Source organism: Herpailurus yagouaroundi, unplaced genomic scaffold, assembly GCF_014898765.1.
Source record: "Herpailurus yagouaroundi ecotype Mexico unplaced genomic scaffold, PumYag 220, whole genome shotgun sequence".
Classification (NCBI taxonomy): domain Eukaryota; kingdom Metazoa; phylum Chordata; class Mammalia; order Carnivora; family Felidae; genus Herpailurus; species Herpailurus yagouaroundi.
The window spans coordinates 2679304-2695677 of record NW_024412451.1 but is presented as its reverse complement, the minus strand read 5'-3'; the positions used below and the strand labels follow the sequence as shown (position 1 = coordinate 2695677).

The 16374-nt window shown below is 58.1% G+C and overlaps 1 protein-coding gene across 3 annotated transcripts; it reads right to left on the bottom strand.

The window, feature by feature from the left end:
• Nucleotides 1–712: 712 nt before the first annotated feature.
• GIPR (gastric inhibitory polypeptide receptor) lies at nucleotides 713–16129 on the bottom strand. Of its 3 annotated transcripts, XM_040457433.1 has the most exons (14): nucleotides 16034–16129; nucleotides 10451–10591; nucleotides 9960–10059; nucleotides 9411–9518; nucleotides 8918–9021; nucleotides 8166–8269; nucleotides 7825–7969; nucleotides 6858–7017; nucleotides 6588–6648; nucleotides 6186–6255; nucleotides 5979–6067; nucleotides 5735–5873; nucleotides 3654–3695; nucleotides 3303–3556 (listed from the first exon to the last, which is right to left on the bottom strand). In XM_040457433.1, the coding sequence occupies exons 1-14, from the start codon at nucleotides 16058–16060 to the stop codon at nucleotides 3350–3352; spliced, it is 1497 nt and encodes a 498-aa protein (XP_040313367.1). In that variant the 5' UTR covers nucleotides 16061–16129; the 3' UTR covers nucleotides 3303–3349. The 3 variants fall into 3 exon arrangements, with proteins under 3 accessions (XP_040313369.1, XP_040313367.1, XP_040313368.1); XM_040457435.1 differs by lacking the exons at nucleotides 3303–3556; nucleotides 3654–3695 and adding an exon at nucleotides 713–944; XM_040457434.1 differs by lacking the exon at nucleotides 3654–3695.
• Between the last annotated feature and the right edge of the window lie 245 nt (nucleotides 16130–16374).

Genomic DNA, 16374 nt, shown 5'->3' with positions numbered 1-16374 from the left:
AATCGGGACCTCTCTGAGCAGGTGAAGAGGTCCCGTCTCTGCCCCTTCCAGGCCTCACTTTTCCCGTCTGTGAAACGAACAGGTTGGATACAGAGAGTTCATTTTTCTGTCTTCATCTTTTGTAGCTGCTTCTTGTCACCGCATCTGGCTCTTCGCTTCCTCTACCCCTCTCTCAGTAAGTTGGGGTCTAACTCAGGATTTCTTTCAGTCTTTTTTTCCATTTGTTCAGTCAGGAAACGGTCCCCCAAGTGCCTCCCCTGTGCCAGGCCTGTGTTGCCATGCTGGGGACCCAGCAGTACCCAGGAGAGCCCCGACCTGCCCTCCCCGAGGGGAGGAGAAGGTACCGTTGTAGCAGTCGGTACCCAAATATTGATAGCGACCGCAGCTGACACCTGCCAAACTGTTAGGGTGCCAGGCCCCGGCCCCTGTGCCGCTCAGCCTTCCTGTCCGCCGCTGTGAGCAGGCGCTATTAATTCTGGCCTCCGTTTCCAGAGGAGGGAACTGAGAGGTACAGAGAGGTGAGCACTTCCCCGGAGGTACCCAGCCGGAGGTATCCAGCCGGGAAGCCAGGAAGCTGTCATTGAGACCCACCCTGCTCCAGAGCCTGGGGCTCAACCCTGAGCTTTGCTGCCCTCGAATTACAACTTAATTGCCCTCGGGTGAAATTCTCTGACAAACCTAGGGGGTGAAATTCTCTGACAAACGTAGGGCGATAGAGGTGGGAAGGCAGGGTGGGAGGCTCACTTATTGTGGGGAGGGGGATAAGGAAGATCCCTGTCTTGCGGTGATGCGCACACGCTGTGCTCTCCCCCACCCGTGTCTCTGTTCTGTCTCTGCCTGCGTCTTTCACTCCGTTCTCCAGATGGGGCCAAACGCTCGGTCGGTCAGGAGTTGGCAGGCCTCGGGTCAGGATGAGGACAAAATGAGATGTCTGATGCCCTGAGCTGTGGAAGGCACATCCTGAGTTATTCCAGGAGTCCCTTAGTGACAGCGAGGGACCCCGTAACAGGAGAAGGCATGACACAAAGCGACAGCGGTAAGGTTATAAAGGTGCACATTTACTGAGTGGTCCACATCTAATTGGAACACTCGTCTGGTGAGTAGATACTAGAGCCATCCCATTTTATAGATGAGACAGCTGAGGCCCAGAGAGGGTAAGTGACTTGCCCAGGGTCACTCAGGAAATGATGGAGCCACGTTCTCTAACGTGGGAGCAGTGGTGCTGCTGCAGGAGGTACTCCTCCCAGCGCCCCCCCCCCCCCGCCCCCCGGCCGCTCTGCACCCCTGCAAGGATTCGATTCTTGTGCAGCAGCTGGGAAAGCACAGGCTCTGGAATCCCTGCCCTGCCTCCCCCTTCTTGGTGACTTCTCCCCAGCGAGTGGGAAGTTGTTTCCCTGCCTCAAGGGCTGGCAGCAAAGGCTCCTGCCTCAGGCACCCTGCTTGGCATCAGTCTGAATTTCCTCACCCCTTCACCTGCCCCTGCCCAAATGGTTTCTAATCACCCCTTCCTTCATTGGGTGAAAGCGAAAGCAGAGATTGCAGGAAAAGCGTGCCCCCTGCACCAGGGAGTATCCTAAGAGTGACTCGCCGGAGTCTCGGGCAACCGTAGAACGTAGGTGCCATCATTGTACCCGCTTTCCAGAAGTAGAAGCTGAGGCACAAAGAGGCTGGGAATTTTTCCCAAGTCCTACACCTAGCAAGTACCCAAACTAAGTTTGAACCAGGCTGGTGGTTTCTGCAGTCTTGCCGTTCCTACGCCATTGTTCAGGGAAGCAGCCCTCAGAAAATGTTTGGCACACACACGCAATTTTAATTGTACACACGGCAGAGAGTTGAGTATCGGGAGATCACAGGACATTCCCAGTCGGGGTTTCTCCTAGGCACGGGGGACGGTGGCAGCACGTGGCTGAAGAGCAGTGCTACCCTCCAGAAGTTACCCGGCCACGCGGCCAGCCTCATTTCTCATGCTTTATTTACAAGGTCCCTGCTTCAGAGCACCCCCCAACGCCCACGAGGGGGTCCCAGCGGGACCACATGCTTGAAGGACTCCGTTCGGCAGCAACGGGCCACATCTATCCAGGGGGCTGCGGACCCCAAGGCAAACACCCAGCTACTAACTGAATCTAAGCGCAGATGTGAGCCAGGGGCGGATTTAGGAGTGAGAGTCTAGTGTGGGGACGTGTGGTCCGGACACAGGCTGTCGGCTTCCCCCTAATTCTCCCAGTTCCCAGGGGCCGCCCAGGAGGGTGGGGATGTGTGTCTGCACCCCCAGCCGGCAGTGGTCCTGGGTTCGGCTCCGAGGCCTGCCTTTAACGGCCCATATGTAGCCTACAGGCCAAGTGCCTTCTGGCCCAGCGTTCTCCCCCCGTTTGTATTTCTATCTCCCCTCCTGTGAGCCCCAGGTCCTTTTTCCCAGCCTGACGTAACCAAAAGGCACTCTTGATTCTCCCCATCTCCCTATCTCTTTCCTCTCCACCATCCAAAACTTAGGAGTCTTCCTGGACTTCTGGCTGCACTTCCGGCGTGTGACACGTTAGCAAGTCCTCAGTTCTACCTTTAAAATAGCGCCGGAGTCTGACCACTTCACCCCCCTCTGCAGTGGCCACTCCTGCCCCTAATAATCGGTTTCCTCACATGGCGGACAGAGGATGTGCTTAAAACATTAGCCCATCAGGGGTGCCTGGGTGGCTCAGTCGGTTAAGCATCCGACTCTTGATTTCGGCTCAGGTCGCGATCTCATGGTTCTTGGGATCCCCTGCGTGGGGCTCAACGCTGATAGCGAGGACCCTGCTTGGGATTCTCTCTCTCTCTCTCTCTCTTTCAAAACAAACATTAAAAAAAAAAAAAAAAATAGCCTATGAGACACTCCTGCTAGGAATCTTCAATGCCCCTGGAAGAAAACTCCAGATCTTGCGCCCCTGCCCACTTCTCTCTCCCCATCGGTTGGGCGCTGACTCACCTCACTCCAGCCACGCAGGCCACCTGTCCCCCAAGTTCTTTCCTGCCTCGAGGCCTTTGCAGATGCTGTTGCTTCTGCCTAGAATTTTCTTCCCAAAGTGGTCTCCTTCACCTCTTGCAGGTATGGCCTAAGTGTCGCCTCAGAGACAGAGATCCTCCTGGCTCACCTTAGGCTCCCTTTTCATTTTTCTTCATGGGCCATCCCACAACGAATGTGTCACTTGATGTTCTGTCTTTGCTGTTTCCCCCACTCATTGGTGAACTGCAACAGGGACCTTTTCTTCTGTTTCCCCCCTCCCACCCCCACCCCAATTTCCCCAGTGCCCTCCACACTGGACCTGGTACACAGCAGGCGCTCAATAAATACGTGCTAACTCGAATGGACCGCTGCCTAGCAGTGACTTTCCAAGCCCCGGCTGGCCTCATTCCCAGGCCCTGGGAGGGTCCCCAAGGACGGGGTGCGGTCAATGGCGACCGGGCGAGGGCCTGAGCCCGACGGCGGGGTCCTGGAGGCGCGCTCCGGTGGCTGGCGCCGCTCCTCACCGAGGCTGTGGCGCAGGCGACAGCGATGCCAGCAGCGGCGGATCTCCGCCTGCACCTGCAACGGAACGTCGCTCAGGGGCGGCCCCGGGCGCGCCGTTCCCTGCGCGGCCACCAGAGGGCGCGGGCGGCGAGCCGGGGCTGTCCCTCCCTACCTCCTTGTTGATAAAGCAGTAGACCACGCCGACGAGGAAGCCCTGCCAGAAGGAGGCGCGGGGGTCAATCGAGAGTGGGGGCCGGATGGCAGATACCCCTTCAAGGGCTCGGACCCTTAGCAGGTCCCAAACCACCTCGGCTGCCGCCACCCTGGTCCTGGACTATTTCAGTCACTTTCTCCCGGCCCCGGAACGCCTTCCGCCCTCTCCTGTTTGCTGAACGGTCAGGTTGAGAACAGGGGGACCGCCGCCTAGATAGGATACCCTGCTTGGCCACTTTCCGACCCACTGAGGCCAGTACTTAACCCCTCTGTGCCTCAGTTTCTCCATCTGGAAAGTGGGGTAATTATAATAGAGTGGTGATTGTGAGAACTGAGGTAATAAATATGCAAGAAGCTCTGGTTCCTGGCCCCTCGGGTTGAAATATATTACGTGTTGTTAATAAATTAGTTTTACTTGACGCTTATCTATTTCTATAAACATATACATTCTACATATAAACTTAAGATCCAAACTATGCATGACTACGAATAAATTACTTGATAAACTAACAAATCAATCATTTGTTATTAAGATATTATAAATCTCATTAATTTCCATGATCCCATTAAAATCTAATTCTGGAGCGCCTGGGCGGCTCGGTCGGTTAAGCATCTTGACTTCAGCTCAGGTCATGATCTCACAGTTTGAGTTCGAGCCCTGCTGTGAGCACAGAGCCCGCTTTGGAACCTCTGTCTCCCTCTCTCTCTCTCTGTCTGCCCTTCCCCCACTAGCTCTCTCACTCTCTCCTAAATAAATAAATAAATAAATAAGATTTTTTTAAGGGGCGCCTGGGTGGCTCAGTCGGTTGGGCACCTGACTTCGGCTCAGGTCATGATCTCGCAGTTTGTGAGTCCGAGCCCCGCTATGGACTCCGTGCTGACAGCTCGGAGCTCAGAGCCTACTTCGGGTTCTGTGTCCCTCTTTCTCTGCCCCTCCCCCCTTGTGCGCATGCTCTCTCTCTCTCAGAAATAAACATTAAAATTTTTTTATTCTAAATAAATAAATAAATTTTTAAAATAAACTCTAACTCTGATCACATCCCTCTCCGCTGGCTCCCGACCCACTCAAGGAAAAGCCAAGGTACGCACTGCCTGGGTACCTCGCCTCTCTGGGCTATCTCCCCCTTGCTTCCTCTGGCTCCCACCGCTTCAGGCATGTTGGCCTTCTTCCTTCATGAAAGGTACTCTCTCCCACGTCAGGGGTCTTGCACTTCATGTTTCTCTTCCTGGAACATCTTCCCCAAATATCTGCCTGGCTCGTTCCCTCACCTCCAACGTATGTCTTCTCAGCGAGGCCTTCCCTGGCCCCGTCTATAACCCCATATATCGTCTGCCCCTCTATTTCCTTCAGGGCACGTCTCCCCATCCGACATTCGGTAGATTTTTCTCCTATGGCATGTTTAGCATCTGTCTCTCCCACTAGAGGGTAGGAACCGTTTGGTTCCTGGCCGTATCCCCACAGTAAGCCTGGAAGATGGCTTGGGACCGGGTAAGCGTTCAATAGGTTTTTGCTGAATTGAATGAAGGAACGGCCTTGTGAGGTGAGATTCGTGTTGTTCCCACTTAGAGATGAGAAAACTGAGGCCCAACAAGGAAAAGCAGGCGGCTACTGGGGCAGAACAAGTGCAGGCAGGGTTGGCCCTAAATTCTGGAGTGAGTGCCTCCTTACATTTTGAGCCCCAGGCACGTCATCTAACCCCCACCCTAGCTCAGACTCTACTCAGACTCTACTCAGACTCTAGATGAAGGCCACGGAGGTGGGAAGCCCTGGGAGGCCCTGTGCGGCTGCAAAGCCCTCCATCTTCCCCAGGAGGCAGTACTGCTGAGCCACCTGGTCTACTGTCCCCATCCCGGCTGCCTCCCCAGCTCAGGACAGAGCTAGCTCAGTACCTTGCACAGAATGGAGGAACGTGTTCATGTGTCCACACTGCATTCAGTGGCTGCATCGGTGGACGATTGTAGCGCCCCCGCCCACCACCGCCCCTTCTGGGGAGGAGGGCCCAGGCGGAAGGGTGTACCCCCTGCACCCCGCCTTAGCACCTGGAACGAGCTGAGGAAGATCTCAAAGCCGAGCTTGGCGAAGCGCAGGGCACCCCGGGCCTGTTCCTCTGTCACGGGAGCAAACACCACCTCGTGGACGCCCAGCAGGGGCACCAGCGTCAGCGTGGAGCGAGCCAGCCTGGGGGCGGAGGGTGGCAGTGGTCCCGCAGCCCCAGGTCCTTCTCCCTCTCGCGCCCCGCCCCTGCCCCCCCCCCCCCCCCCCGTCCCGGCCACCCTGCCTCACCTCAGCCGGTAGTCCGGGCAGCGCATCTGTCGCGTCCTCAGTTTGGACACGAGGATGCCAAGGATGCGAATAAAGATGAGAAAATTAATCTGCAGGGAGAGACAGAGGCTGAGCCAGCCGCATCCTGTCCCGGGGGACAGGAGGCGCCCAGTTTCCCAGGGTGGGGAATTCCAAAGGATGGCCCGGAGGAGGCAGGGTCGGCCTTACCGAGATAGTCACGAGGATAGGGGTGCGTATGATCCACCAAATGGCCTTGACTTCGTTCCGCTCCCAGCACCTGGTGGGAGAGGGAGTAGAGCTAAGAGAAAACCCCAGGACCCTCGGGATCATGCACACCCTTTCGCCAGCTCCGCCCACTTTCCTTAACGCCACACCCACGTTCCTTTAAAGCCCCGCCCCCACGAGCCAGGCCCCGCCCTCATACCGCCCCCCGCCCCCGTTCCAGCACACAACCTTTCCTAGCTCCCCCTTCCTTTATATCCCACCAAGCCCCTTTCCCTCCGAGCCCCGACGTGCCATCCGAACCTCCCCGCGTTTCCATCACAACCCGCCCGCGTCCCTCAAAGCTCCGCCCACCTCCCAGGCCCCACCCCAGACCGCAAGACTCACTGCGTGTTCTCGTACAGGTACCTGACGATCACCCAGGGAATGACGAAAAGCGCGGGGGCCCCTGTGCAGACCCCGACCCCCGCCCCCCACCCCGCCGCAGCCGTCAGCGCGCGCACGGGCCCCACCAGGCCCAAGACCCGCGGAATTTCCCCCGCCGGGGTGGGGAGGCAAAAACCCAGAGAGGGGAGGAGACCCCCTGAGGTAGACCAGCGGGGTAATCGGGAGAGTGGAGACGCGCTGGGCTGGGCAGGGGACAGGGTCGGGGCTCACCCCAGCCGAGGAACACGTAGCAGCGGAAGTGGCCCCCCTCGGAACCTCCCACAAGCACCAGGAGACTGTGTAGGTAGACCCCCTCCACCAGCAGCCACGTGTAGTTGGCTCCCACGCAGTACTGGGTCACGATCTGGGCCGTACGGCAGGCAGCTAGGGCCTAGGGAGTGGCCAGACCGGGGGGGACGGGGCAGTCAAGGCCTCCAGGGGGGCCCCAAGCCTTCCTCCTCCATCTCCCGCCATCAAGCATTCACCTCCCTCTCTGCACCGCCAGCGGATGGAGCCCGTGGTCGATTTCCCTCATCTGTTCTCTTCCCCTGTGCGAGCTATGCCACGCTTAACCTCTTTAACAATTGGTATCACCCATCTTGCTTATCAGAGTCCCTCCCCAATCCTCCCCTCCCCCAAATATGGCCTCTCGCACCCCACCTCCTAAAAATTGAACTCAACTACTTGCCCTATCCAAAGGTTTCTCCCATCCCATTCCCCTGGTCCCACCAGCACATGGGCTCGCCCACCCCACGGCTTCTTAACAAGTGGTATGGCCCATCTCGCGACCGCAAAGTTTTTCTCACCCGGGCCCCCAGACCCTTAGCCTCTCCCACCTTTGTCTCTCAGTAACAAATTGGTGTGTTACCGAATCCCCCTCCCCCGCCCCCCCCCGCGCGCCCAGTTAGTTTCTCCCATCCTGCCACGCCCCGCCTCCAGCAAGGGGACTCTCTCCTTGGTGGACAAGTCCCGGGAGGGGTGAGATACTGAGAGAAAGGGAATGGAAAAGTCCCATACAGGAGGTGAGGGGGTCAACGATGGAGGACGCTGAGGAGGGAGGGCCCCTGTCCAAATATGTTTGGAGAGGTCAAGAGAGAGAAACTGTTGACAGGGTAGGAGGTGGTGAGTAGATTGGCAACCTCTCGGCCCCACCAGAGGAGGCGGAACCCCAATTTGAGAAGAGCGGGACGACGCTCACCGGTTTCCACAGGACAGGGGCTTGGTCCCCAGGGTAGGGGCCAGGAGGAGGTAGCAAACGGTCTCGAGTGAGGATGGCCGCCGCCCGCAGCATGAAAGACGTGAACAGGTTGATGTGGATGTAGTTTCGAGTGCAGCGCAGCCGCCTAGGGGAGATGGGAGGCAGGCTGGGGACCCCTGGAGACCTGTCCGTGGCCCCAGAGAACCCCTTAAGTCACCTCCCAGCCCTTCCCACAGAACCGCTTGTTGGATGCCTCTTGGTCGTGGAGCCTGACCACCCCATCTTACTGGGCAAACTGAGGCCCAGCGTCTGCCGCTGCCGCTCAGGGCTGGAGGTCCCACCTGAAGAAACTCAAGATGAGCAGGGCCAGCAGCAGTGTGGCCAGGGACACGGAGTAGCCTACGGTGTACATGACCTGCAGCCGCTCCAAAATCAGCCGTTGATCCTAAGCCGGGGTGGGGGTGGGGTGCAGGAGGACAGGGGGACACAGGAACAGAGTTCAGTGCTTCCCCCGGGGCCAGAAAGGGGCCCTGCTTTTTGTTCCCGCCCAGCTTCCCAATTTTCCCTTGGGGATCCATCTACCCTCCTTTGAGTGGGGCTGACTCCGCCCCTCAGTCCAACCCCCTGCACACACAGACACACCCTTACACAGTGTGCCGGGCGGACGCGACCCAAAACAGGCCAATAAGTGTCAGTCCTGGGACATTTCGTTAGAGCTATGGAGAGCAAAATCCAGTCTCCCCACCGTCTTGCTTGGTTGGTGGGATGTGAACCTGGTGTTCGTTAATGAGGACCACACTTTTCACCCCACGGAAAAGATGAGACCAGCACAGAGAAAAAAAGTCATGGTGTAGTGAGAGGCAGAGAGATTTCCAACAACAGCATTTGAGTGCCTAGATCCAGCTGTTCCTGAAACTGTGGCCTAATGCTCTTCAATCACAGAAGCCAATATACATTTCTCTTTCTTTCTCCATCGCGCAAGTTTAAGTTGGGTTTCTATCTTCAACAGTACAAGGGGTTTCAGGCTCTACCCGAGACAGCTGTCTTTTCATCTCCCTGCACATCCTAACCTGCATCCCTCACCGCTCTTTACCTGAAAGGCTCCATTCTTCTCTGGGTCCTCACACTGAGAATGGTCCCTCCAAGGTCCCCATTGGCCATCACTGCCACAATGGCGAAGGACAAAGCCTGTAGCCACTGTAAAAAACAAAGGAGGGGGTCAGAGGCACAGAGAAAGAGAGAGAGAAACAAAGACAAGAGTACTATTATCAACCCCATTTTACAGATGAGGAAGTTGAGGCATAAAGAGGTTAAATAAATTGCTCTAGGCCACATAGCTGGCTAGGAGAGGAAGATCAAGACGCCCAAAGACAGACTCAGGAAAAGGAAAAGGAAAAGGAGAGAAAATAAGAACCCAGGGGCTCTCAGAGAGATACAGAGACAGAGCTTGGTCAGGCAGAAGGAGACACCCAGCCGGACAGAAAGGAGCAGGAGATCAAGCGTAGGCGAGATTTGGGTGAGTGGTATCTGGGGCAGGGTTAGGATCTATTTTTGTCGGGGGGTGCGGGGTCCAGGGGGCACCTCACCGTGGCTGTGCCAGGGCAGGTACCAGGGGCAGGACGCACGGGCGGTGACGTTGGGTGCAGCGTAGTCCCAGCAGACGTACATATCGAAGGACCCGTTACAGGCGAGGCCTGGGGTGGGCGTGGGGGCCAGGCGTCGGGTGGACCGGCTGCACCCAGCGCAAGGCTTCTCCGCCTTCCACGAGCAAGCTCTGCCCTACCCCCGCCCGCCCGGAGCGGCCCGCCACGGCCCCTCCCACCAGGCCCCAGGCCCCGCCCCCTCGCGGGCCAACTTTAGGCTCCACCCACCGGATTCAGCCCCGCCCCAACCCCCGCCCACTTCAAGTTGCTTCTCAGGCGGCTCCCTTTCATATGAGCTACGCCCGAGTCTCTCCAAGCACTGAGGTCTAGCTGCTTCCCGCCGAGGCCAAGCATCACCCAGGCCTCTGCGACCCAGCCCACCTCGACCCCAGCCTTCCTTCAGGCCCCGCCCCCCAGTCCTAGCCCCGCCTCAAGCGCCCGCCTCTCAGCCCTAGTCCTCCCCCTGCCCTTAGTTCCCGCCTCCAGTCACACCTGCTGGGGGGTCCACGGCCTCCAGTGTCTCTTGGCACTCTCTACGGTACCGTTCCCAGCGCTGGTACAGCTCCCCCGCCGTCTGCCCCACAGAGCCTGTCTATGGAAAGAGAGGAGGGAGGACCCCCCCCCCCCACGACCGACCCCTCCTCCCAGGCAGCGCGGTTCGTGTGGGCCAAAAACACCCTGCGGGGACTTGAAGAGGCTGCCCTGTTTTGTCCGGGAGTCTTGGGTGGCTTAGAAACCTCTTCTAAGTCTTCGGGGGTGCCTAGACCGGGAAGTTGGGGGTGGGGGTGGGGGCAGGGCTGAAAACCGCCAGGAAAACTAGGGGAAAGAGTGGCTGGAAATCATCAGGGGAATTTGAGGGGGAAACAACTTGAATCTGGACAGGCGGGGCAGCCTTAAAACTCTCTCTGCAGTGGGGGAAGACTTAAAACCGTCCCCAGACCTCCCTCCCAGGCTTGAACTCCTGTGGCTCCTCGGGTCCTCACCTCCGCCCTCCGGAGCAGCGGCCCCCACGACCAGAGTAGCGGTAGAAGCAGCTGCCAAGGCGGACCGTTCGGCATCGTGAGGACGGTGGGGCATGGGGGGAGAGGGGGACCAAGGGTCTGATCACGTAGGGGCAGTCGGGCCTGCAGGGTCAGGGGGTAGAGTCAGGAGCCTCCGCCCTCCCCTCCGGCCCCAGCGCCATCGGCCCTGGGAATCATACTTGCAGACTGGGAGGCAGCGCCCCCCACTCCCCTCCCACGAGTGACGACGGAAGGGGTGGGGGCGAGGGGGCGAGGCCGAGATCCGACATGTGATCCCCAGGCCCGCCCCCAAGTGTTGCCGGGGCAGCGGCGGTGGAAGGGGGGTGTTTGCTGAGGGCGCGGTTGCCTTAGAGCTGCTTCGACAGGGCGGAAGCGCTAATGTCACCCGGAGTCTAGACCTAGAGACTCTGGGAAACCTGGGGACTGCCTCGGAGAAAAGGTCACAGAAATCGTCAGGCACGGGGCTTGAAAGGACCCTCGGAGTTCCCACTCTCCCAGCCCACAGGGTTTTCAAATGACAGATGGGGACTCGACCTTATAGAACTTGCCCGATCTGGAGAAAGCCGAGTCGATGGAACAACCCTCTCCCTAGGGACTAGAGAGGAGTCAGAGCCTGGGCTTAGGTCTGCGGGGACCCAGATGCCTGGAAATGCGTCTGACCCCGATACCTGGCACATTAGCACCATGTAGAGAAAGGGGGGCGGGCAGGGGAAGATCTCAGACAGACGGAGCCCGAGAAATGGATGAAACAGAAATACAGAGACTGAGCGGAATGCGACACACAGCAAGAGACCAGAGAGCAAACGACAGAAAAAGACAAAAATGTGGGCAAGGAGACAAAGAGGGGAGAGAGGCATGGAGAGAGACACAGAGAATGGGTCCAGGAGAGATAAAGGTTCAGCGATAGGCTGAACAGAGATTGGGAGACCTGGAGACGGAGATACCCAGAGACAGAGAGGAGGATAGAGACTGTGGGCACGGAGAGACAAAGACAGCAAGGCGTGGGTTAAGAAACAGAGAAAGAGGGACCCAGAGACTTGAGCGGGACATGGGAGCAGGGGAACCGGCTGGGGTTGGGGGAGCCCTCACCTGTCCCCAGATCTGCTCTTGGTCACTCACTCCGGGGCGCTGTGGCTGCCTCTGCTGCTGCCTCCACTGCCTCACCAGGGCTCTGGAGGAGGTGACAGCCTGGGGTGGTGGGAGAGGGCGGGGCCAGGGAGTAGGAGGGGGGAGCTCTGGAGAGACCCAGAGCAGGGGGCCAGTGGCCAGTGGCGTGTGAGTATCAAAGTCGCTCAGAGTCACGTGCAACAGCAGCCAGGGAGCCGGGGTCACAGTCTGTCACGTTGTCCCACCCATCACACCCAGCCGTCGCACACAACCGCAGTCACGCAGCCACACACGGTGTCACACGAGGTCCCATCCACTGAGCATGGAGAGGCACAGCACGGTCACACGCTGTGGCTCCCTGAACACTTTTCCGCCGGTCATTTACGGCTGTGCAATCCAGGGTCACCCTCAGGGAACCAAGGTCTTTTCCCCCCAGGTATGACAGTCATCCACGGCGATACAGTCACGTGCACCCCATGTGCACACCCTTCCACTCACCTAGCAACACAGTCACGTCTTCGCGAAGCCCCGGGGATACCGTGTCAGTCACACGCACTGTCACACAATCACTAGGTCACGTCACAGACACCTTCTGTCTCTCCAACTGGCCTGTGGCAACTTGCGGACCCGGCCAGGGCCTTGCGGTCATCGCTGGGTCCCCAGGGTCACTCAGCACAGGTTCGGGCATACAGCAGAGGCTCCAAGAATGACAGTCGGTGACATAAAGCCACCGTGATGTGGCTCTTCACCCTGTCACATCATCCTTTAATGCCACGACCTACAGGTCACACAACCATACCCACCGATGCTCTTACAGTTCACTTAAGTCACCAGGGTCCACAGCCACATCCCGAGGACACACATTCCCCAGTTGTCACTGAGGCACACACTCTCACGGCTGCTGCCACATGGCCACACTGTCACCCTCACGTGGTCACCCCCAGCGCCGTGGTGGTACAGGCACAGGACTCTGCATGGCACCCTCACCCGCACTCACCAGTCCCAGGCGGTCACATGCACGTCATGCGCCATGATGCCACCATCACACCATCACGCAAAGCCACACAGACGCACCGAGGGTCACAGGCCATCGTCCCACGATCACACACAAACCCACAGGGTCTCGTGGTCCCCATCACCACAGAATCACACACCTTGGCATGGTCTCCGCTTCCAGTCTCTTCCTTTGCCTAAAAACGTCTGTACGGGACTGGGGGGAAGCCTTAGAAACCGAGTCCCAGTTCCCAAGGTGCAAATCCCTCATTAGTACAAACTGGGACACACTTCGTGCATGTTAGTCAACTAGTAACATTCAGGAGCACACACTCCAACCCCCCCCCCCGGACCTATTAGATAAGTGGGGCAGAGGTGAGTCTGCCCACTTTGCAGAGGAGAAACTGAGGCCCAGAGGCCCCAGCAGGGGCAGGGAGTAGGGGGAGGCCAGGTCCAGCACCAGGGGCTGGAAGGAGACAAGTCTGGGAGAAGGGGTGACCGGGAGGGGTCCTGGCTCTCTGGCCTCCAGCTGTGGCCTCCTTGCTCTCTGCCCCACATTCCTGGCGCCCTCTGGGTCCTGGGAAAGGCTCGGTTGGCGGGGTGGAGAGGGAGAGGGGTCTGAGATAGCCCAGCACCTCGGGGAGAGGCTGGGGGTGGGAGGGCGTTTCTCCTGGGCCCCAAGAGAGCCTGGGGGGGGGGGTGCCCAGCTAGAGCTGGGAAGGTAGTGGGGAGGCTGGAAAGGGGGAGGGGACAGACCGGAGAAGAGGGGGGAGCAGTGGAGTGGAATTTAGGTGGTAAGAGAGACAGGAAAAGAAACCAAGGGCCCAGAGAGACCAGAGACAGACAGACAGGAAGAGATGGAGACAAGGAGACCAAGAGAGACAGGGACAGAGAGAGAAAGAGACAAACATAGAGAAAAGTACACAGGGAGACAAGGAGGGAGAAACAGAGGCAACGCAACAAGGGGGCGGTACAGAGGAGTGGGGGGAAGAGGGAGAGAGAACATGCAGAAACTGAGCGATGGCCACTTTGAGAGGAAGACGGGGGAGGGTGGAGGGAGAGAGGGCCTGAAAAATGGGCCGTGAGGAGAGGTGACCAGCCAGGACGCTGCTGTGGCTTTGGAGCTTCTCATCAGCCTTCAGAATCTGGAGGTCCCCTGCGGGGGAACCGGTCACAACCCAGCACAGGGTGCACGGGAGGGGCGGTGCCTGGGACCCTGCCTGGCCCTCTGCTCTCCCCCCCCCCCCAAACCCTCCTGGGTTCTGGGGAGGGGGCAGCAGGGCCACACACACACACACACACACACACACACACACACTGATTCCCACACCTCTGGTCTCTCCGTGTGCGTGTGTGTGTGTGTGTGTGTGTGTGTGAATCTCTCCCTCTCCCATCTTTAACCTCTCCCCTTTCTCTTCCCTGAGTCTCATCTCCTCTCAGCTCTTAGGGTGTCCGTCTCTCTGTTCCTCTCTCTCCATTGCCTCAGGTCCTGGGTCTCTGTGCCTGTCATCGCCCCACCCCCAGCAAGGAGCAGGCGGTGCCCCCCAAAGGAGGCAGTCAGGCGAGGTGGGGTCGTGAGGAAGAAGCTGGAAGGTCTGTGCCTTCCCCGCTGGGGCTGTAGCCAAGCAGAGCCTGTGGGGAGCAGGCAGGGGCCTGGCGTGCCAGCAGATGGTACAGGAGAAATGAAGCAGAGAGAGATGGGGACAGGGGGCACCCTGTGGGGACTGAGGTCAGAAATGGGAGGCTGAGATGGCCCCCCTGAGATTCAGGACTGCAGAGAGATAAGGCCTGAAAGACAGACAGACACACACACACACACACACACACACACACACAGGATCCAGAGAAAGCAGGAACGCAGGGGCAGAAAGGGACAGCGATCCAGAGACAGGGGCCTAAAGAGACAAACACAAACATGGGATCCCAGAGACAGACAGAGTCAAAGCCCCAAAGACAGACCAAGATACAGAGACGTGAAACCCAGAGAGAGCTAGAGCCACGGAGAAGCATAGAGCTGAGGACCCAGAGAGAGACAGTAAAGGACAGAGCAAGAGATCCACAGAGATGAGGCCTGAGAGACAGAGACCCACAGACAGGTATCCAGAGACAGAGATGAAGAGACGGTTCAGAAAGAGAAACGTTGAAAGGCAGACAGGCTGGGGGGAAACGCTCAGACACAATCAGACAGAGATGAGGCAGAGATGCCCAGCGCCCCTCGCCCTCTTCCGGGAGGGGGTGCTCCCCCCACCCTGCAGCCCCGTCTCCATAGCGACCTCCCCAGATCCTGAGGACAAATATTGTCCTGGCTAGAAGCGGCGGCGGGGCTGTATTGACATAATCTCCTGCTGGTGGGGTGGGGGGGCTCCAGGGGCCCAAGGGGCCAGGGTGGGGGCAGGAGAGCAGAGGGGCTCTCAGCCGGCCCCGCAGATAGCTCCAACGTCCCCCCACCTCCAAAGCAAGGTGTAAACCTCCCCACCCTGGGAAAACACACTGAGAGATTCAAACCTGTAGCCCTGGCTGCCCCCTGGTGGTGGCGGGCCAGCCCTGAAGCCCCTTTCCTGGTGTCCAGGAGAGCCGGCTGGCCTGGGCATTTTCCTCCAGGTTTCTAGTAGCTCCCCCTAGACCCGGTTCTGATCCAGGGCACCCCGGTCGCAACCCTCTTCTTTCCATCTGCACGTCCTCCCATAGGACAGCCAGGCAGCCAGAGTGATCATGCTAAAGCAAGAACTGCCCCCGTCCTTCTCCAGCTCAGAACCTGCCATGGCTCCCCAGTGCCCTCAGAAGGAAGCCCGGCCTCCTTCTCCCTGGCCTCCAAGGCCCTTGCTGACCTCTTCAGCCCTTTTTCCGAGATGTCCCACCCAGCTCTTCAGACTCTTCCCGGGCCCTTGACCTTTGTTCTAGCAGTATTCTCTGCCTCAAGTGCCTCCACTCAAATATTGTCCAGTATCCCAAGCCCACCTCAAAGTTAGCTCATTTATGTGCTCATCCATCCATCCATCCATCCATTCATCCATCCATTCAACAAATAACTACTTCCTCTCCCAGACTGTGAGCTCTGTGAGGACAGGACTGGGGCTATCTCAGTCACCCCAGTTGGGGCCATCTCAGTCGCTTGTGGGTCCCCAGCATCGCCCAACACTGGTTTGGCACGGAGCAGGCTTCTGTTCATTTTACTGGGTACTTTTAATGTATCAGGCCCCGGGCTTGGCAATGCTAGGGGTCCCGGGGCCCTGCCCCCTTGGAACTCCCAGCCCCGGCATAGACCCAAATAGGGAGACAGACTAACAGAAGGCGAGGTAGGAAGAGAAACACAAAGAAAGAAGAAGGAATCAGAAAGACAGAGGTTACTGCAGTAGCAGTAATAATAATTATAATAAGAACAGTAGGTAACCAGGCATTGGTCATTTCACACACATGCCATCTCATTTAATCCTCGGAACAGACCTGCAGCAGAGGTATTCCCATCTCCATTTTCCCGATGAAGAAACTGAGGCTCAGAGAAGGGAGGTAACTTGCTCAAGGTCACACAGCTCATAAGCGATGGATCAACAACCCATTTCCAGACAGAGACACAGAGGGAGACAGAGAGAAGAGAGAAGAGTGGCGAAGGAAGCCTGGAGGCAGAGAGAAAAGACAAAGCCACGCCGAAAGCCCTGCCCCCTCAGTCCTGGCAGAGCCCTCTCCTCCCCACTCCTGTCTTCCAGGCCTTTGACATCTCCCTGCAAAAGCACTTGGAATAAAACTAGTTCCATGAGTTGTACCCAAAAGCCACCTTGCTGAGCACT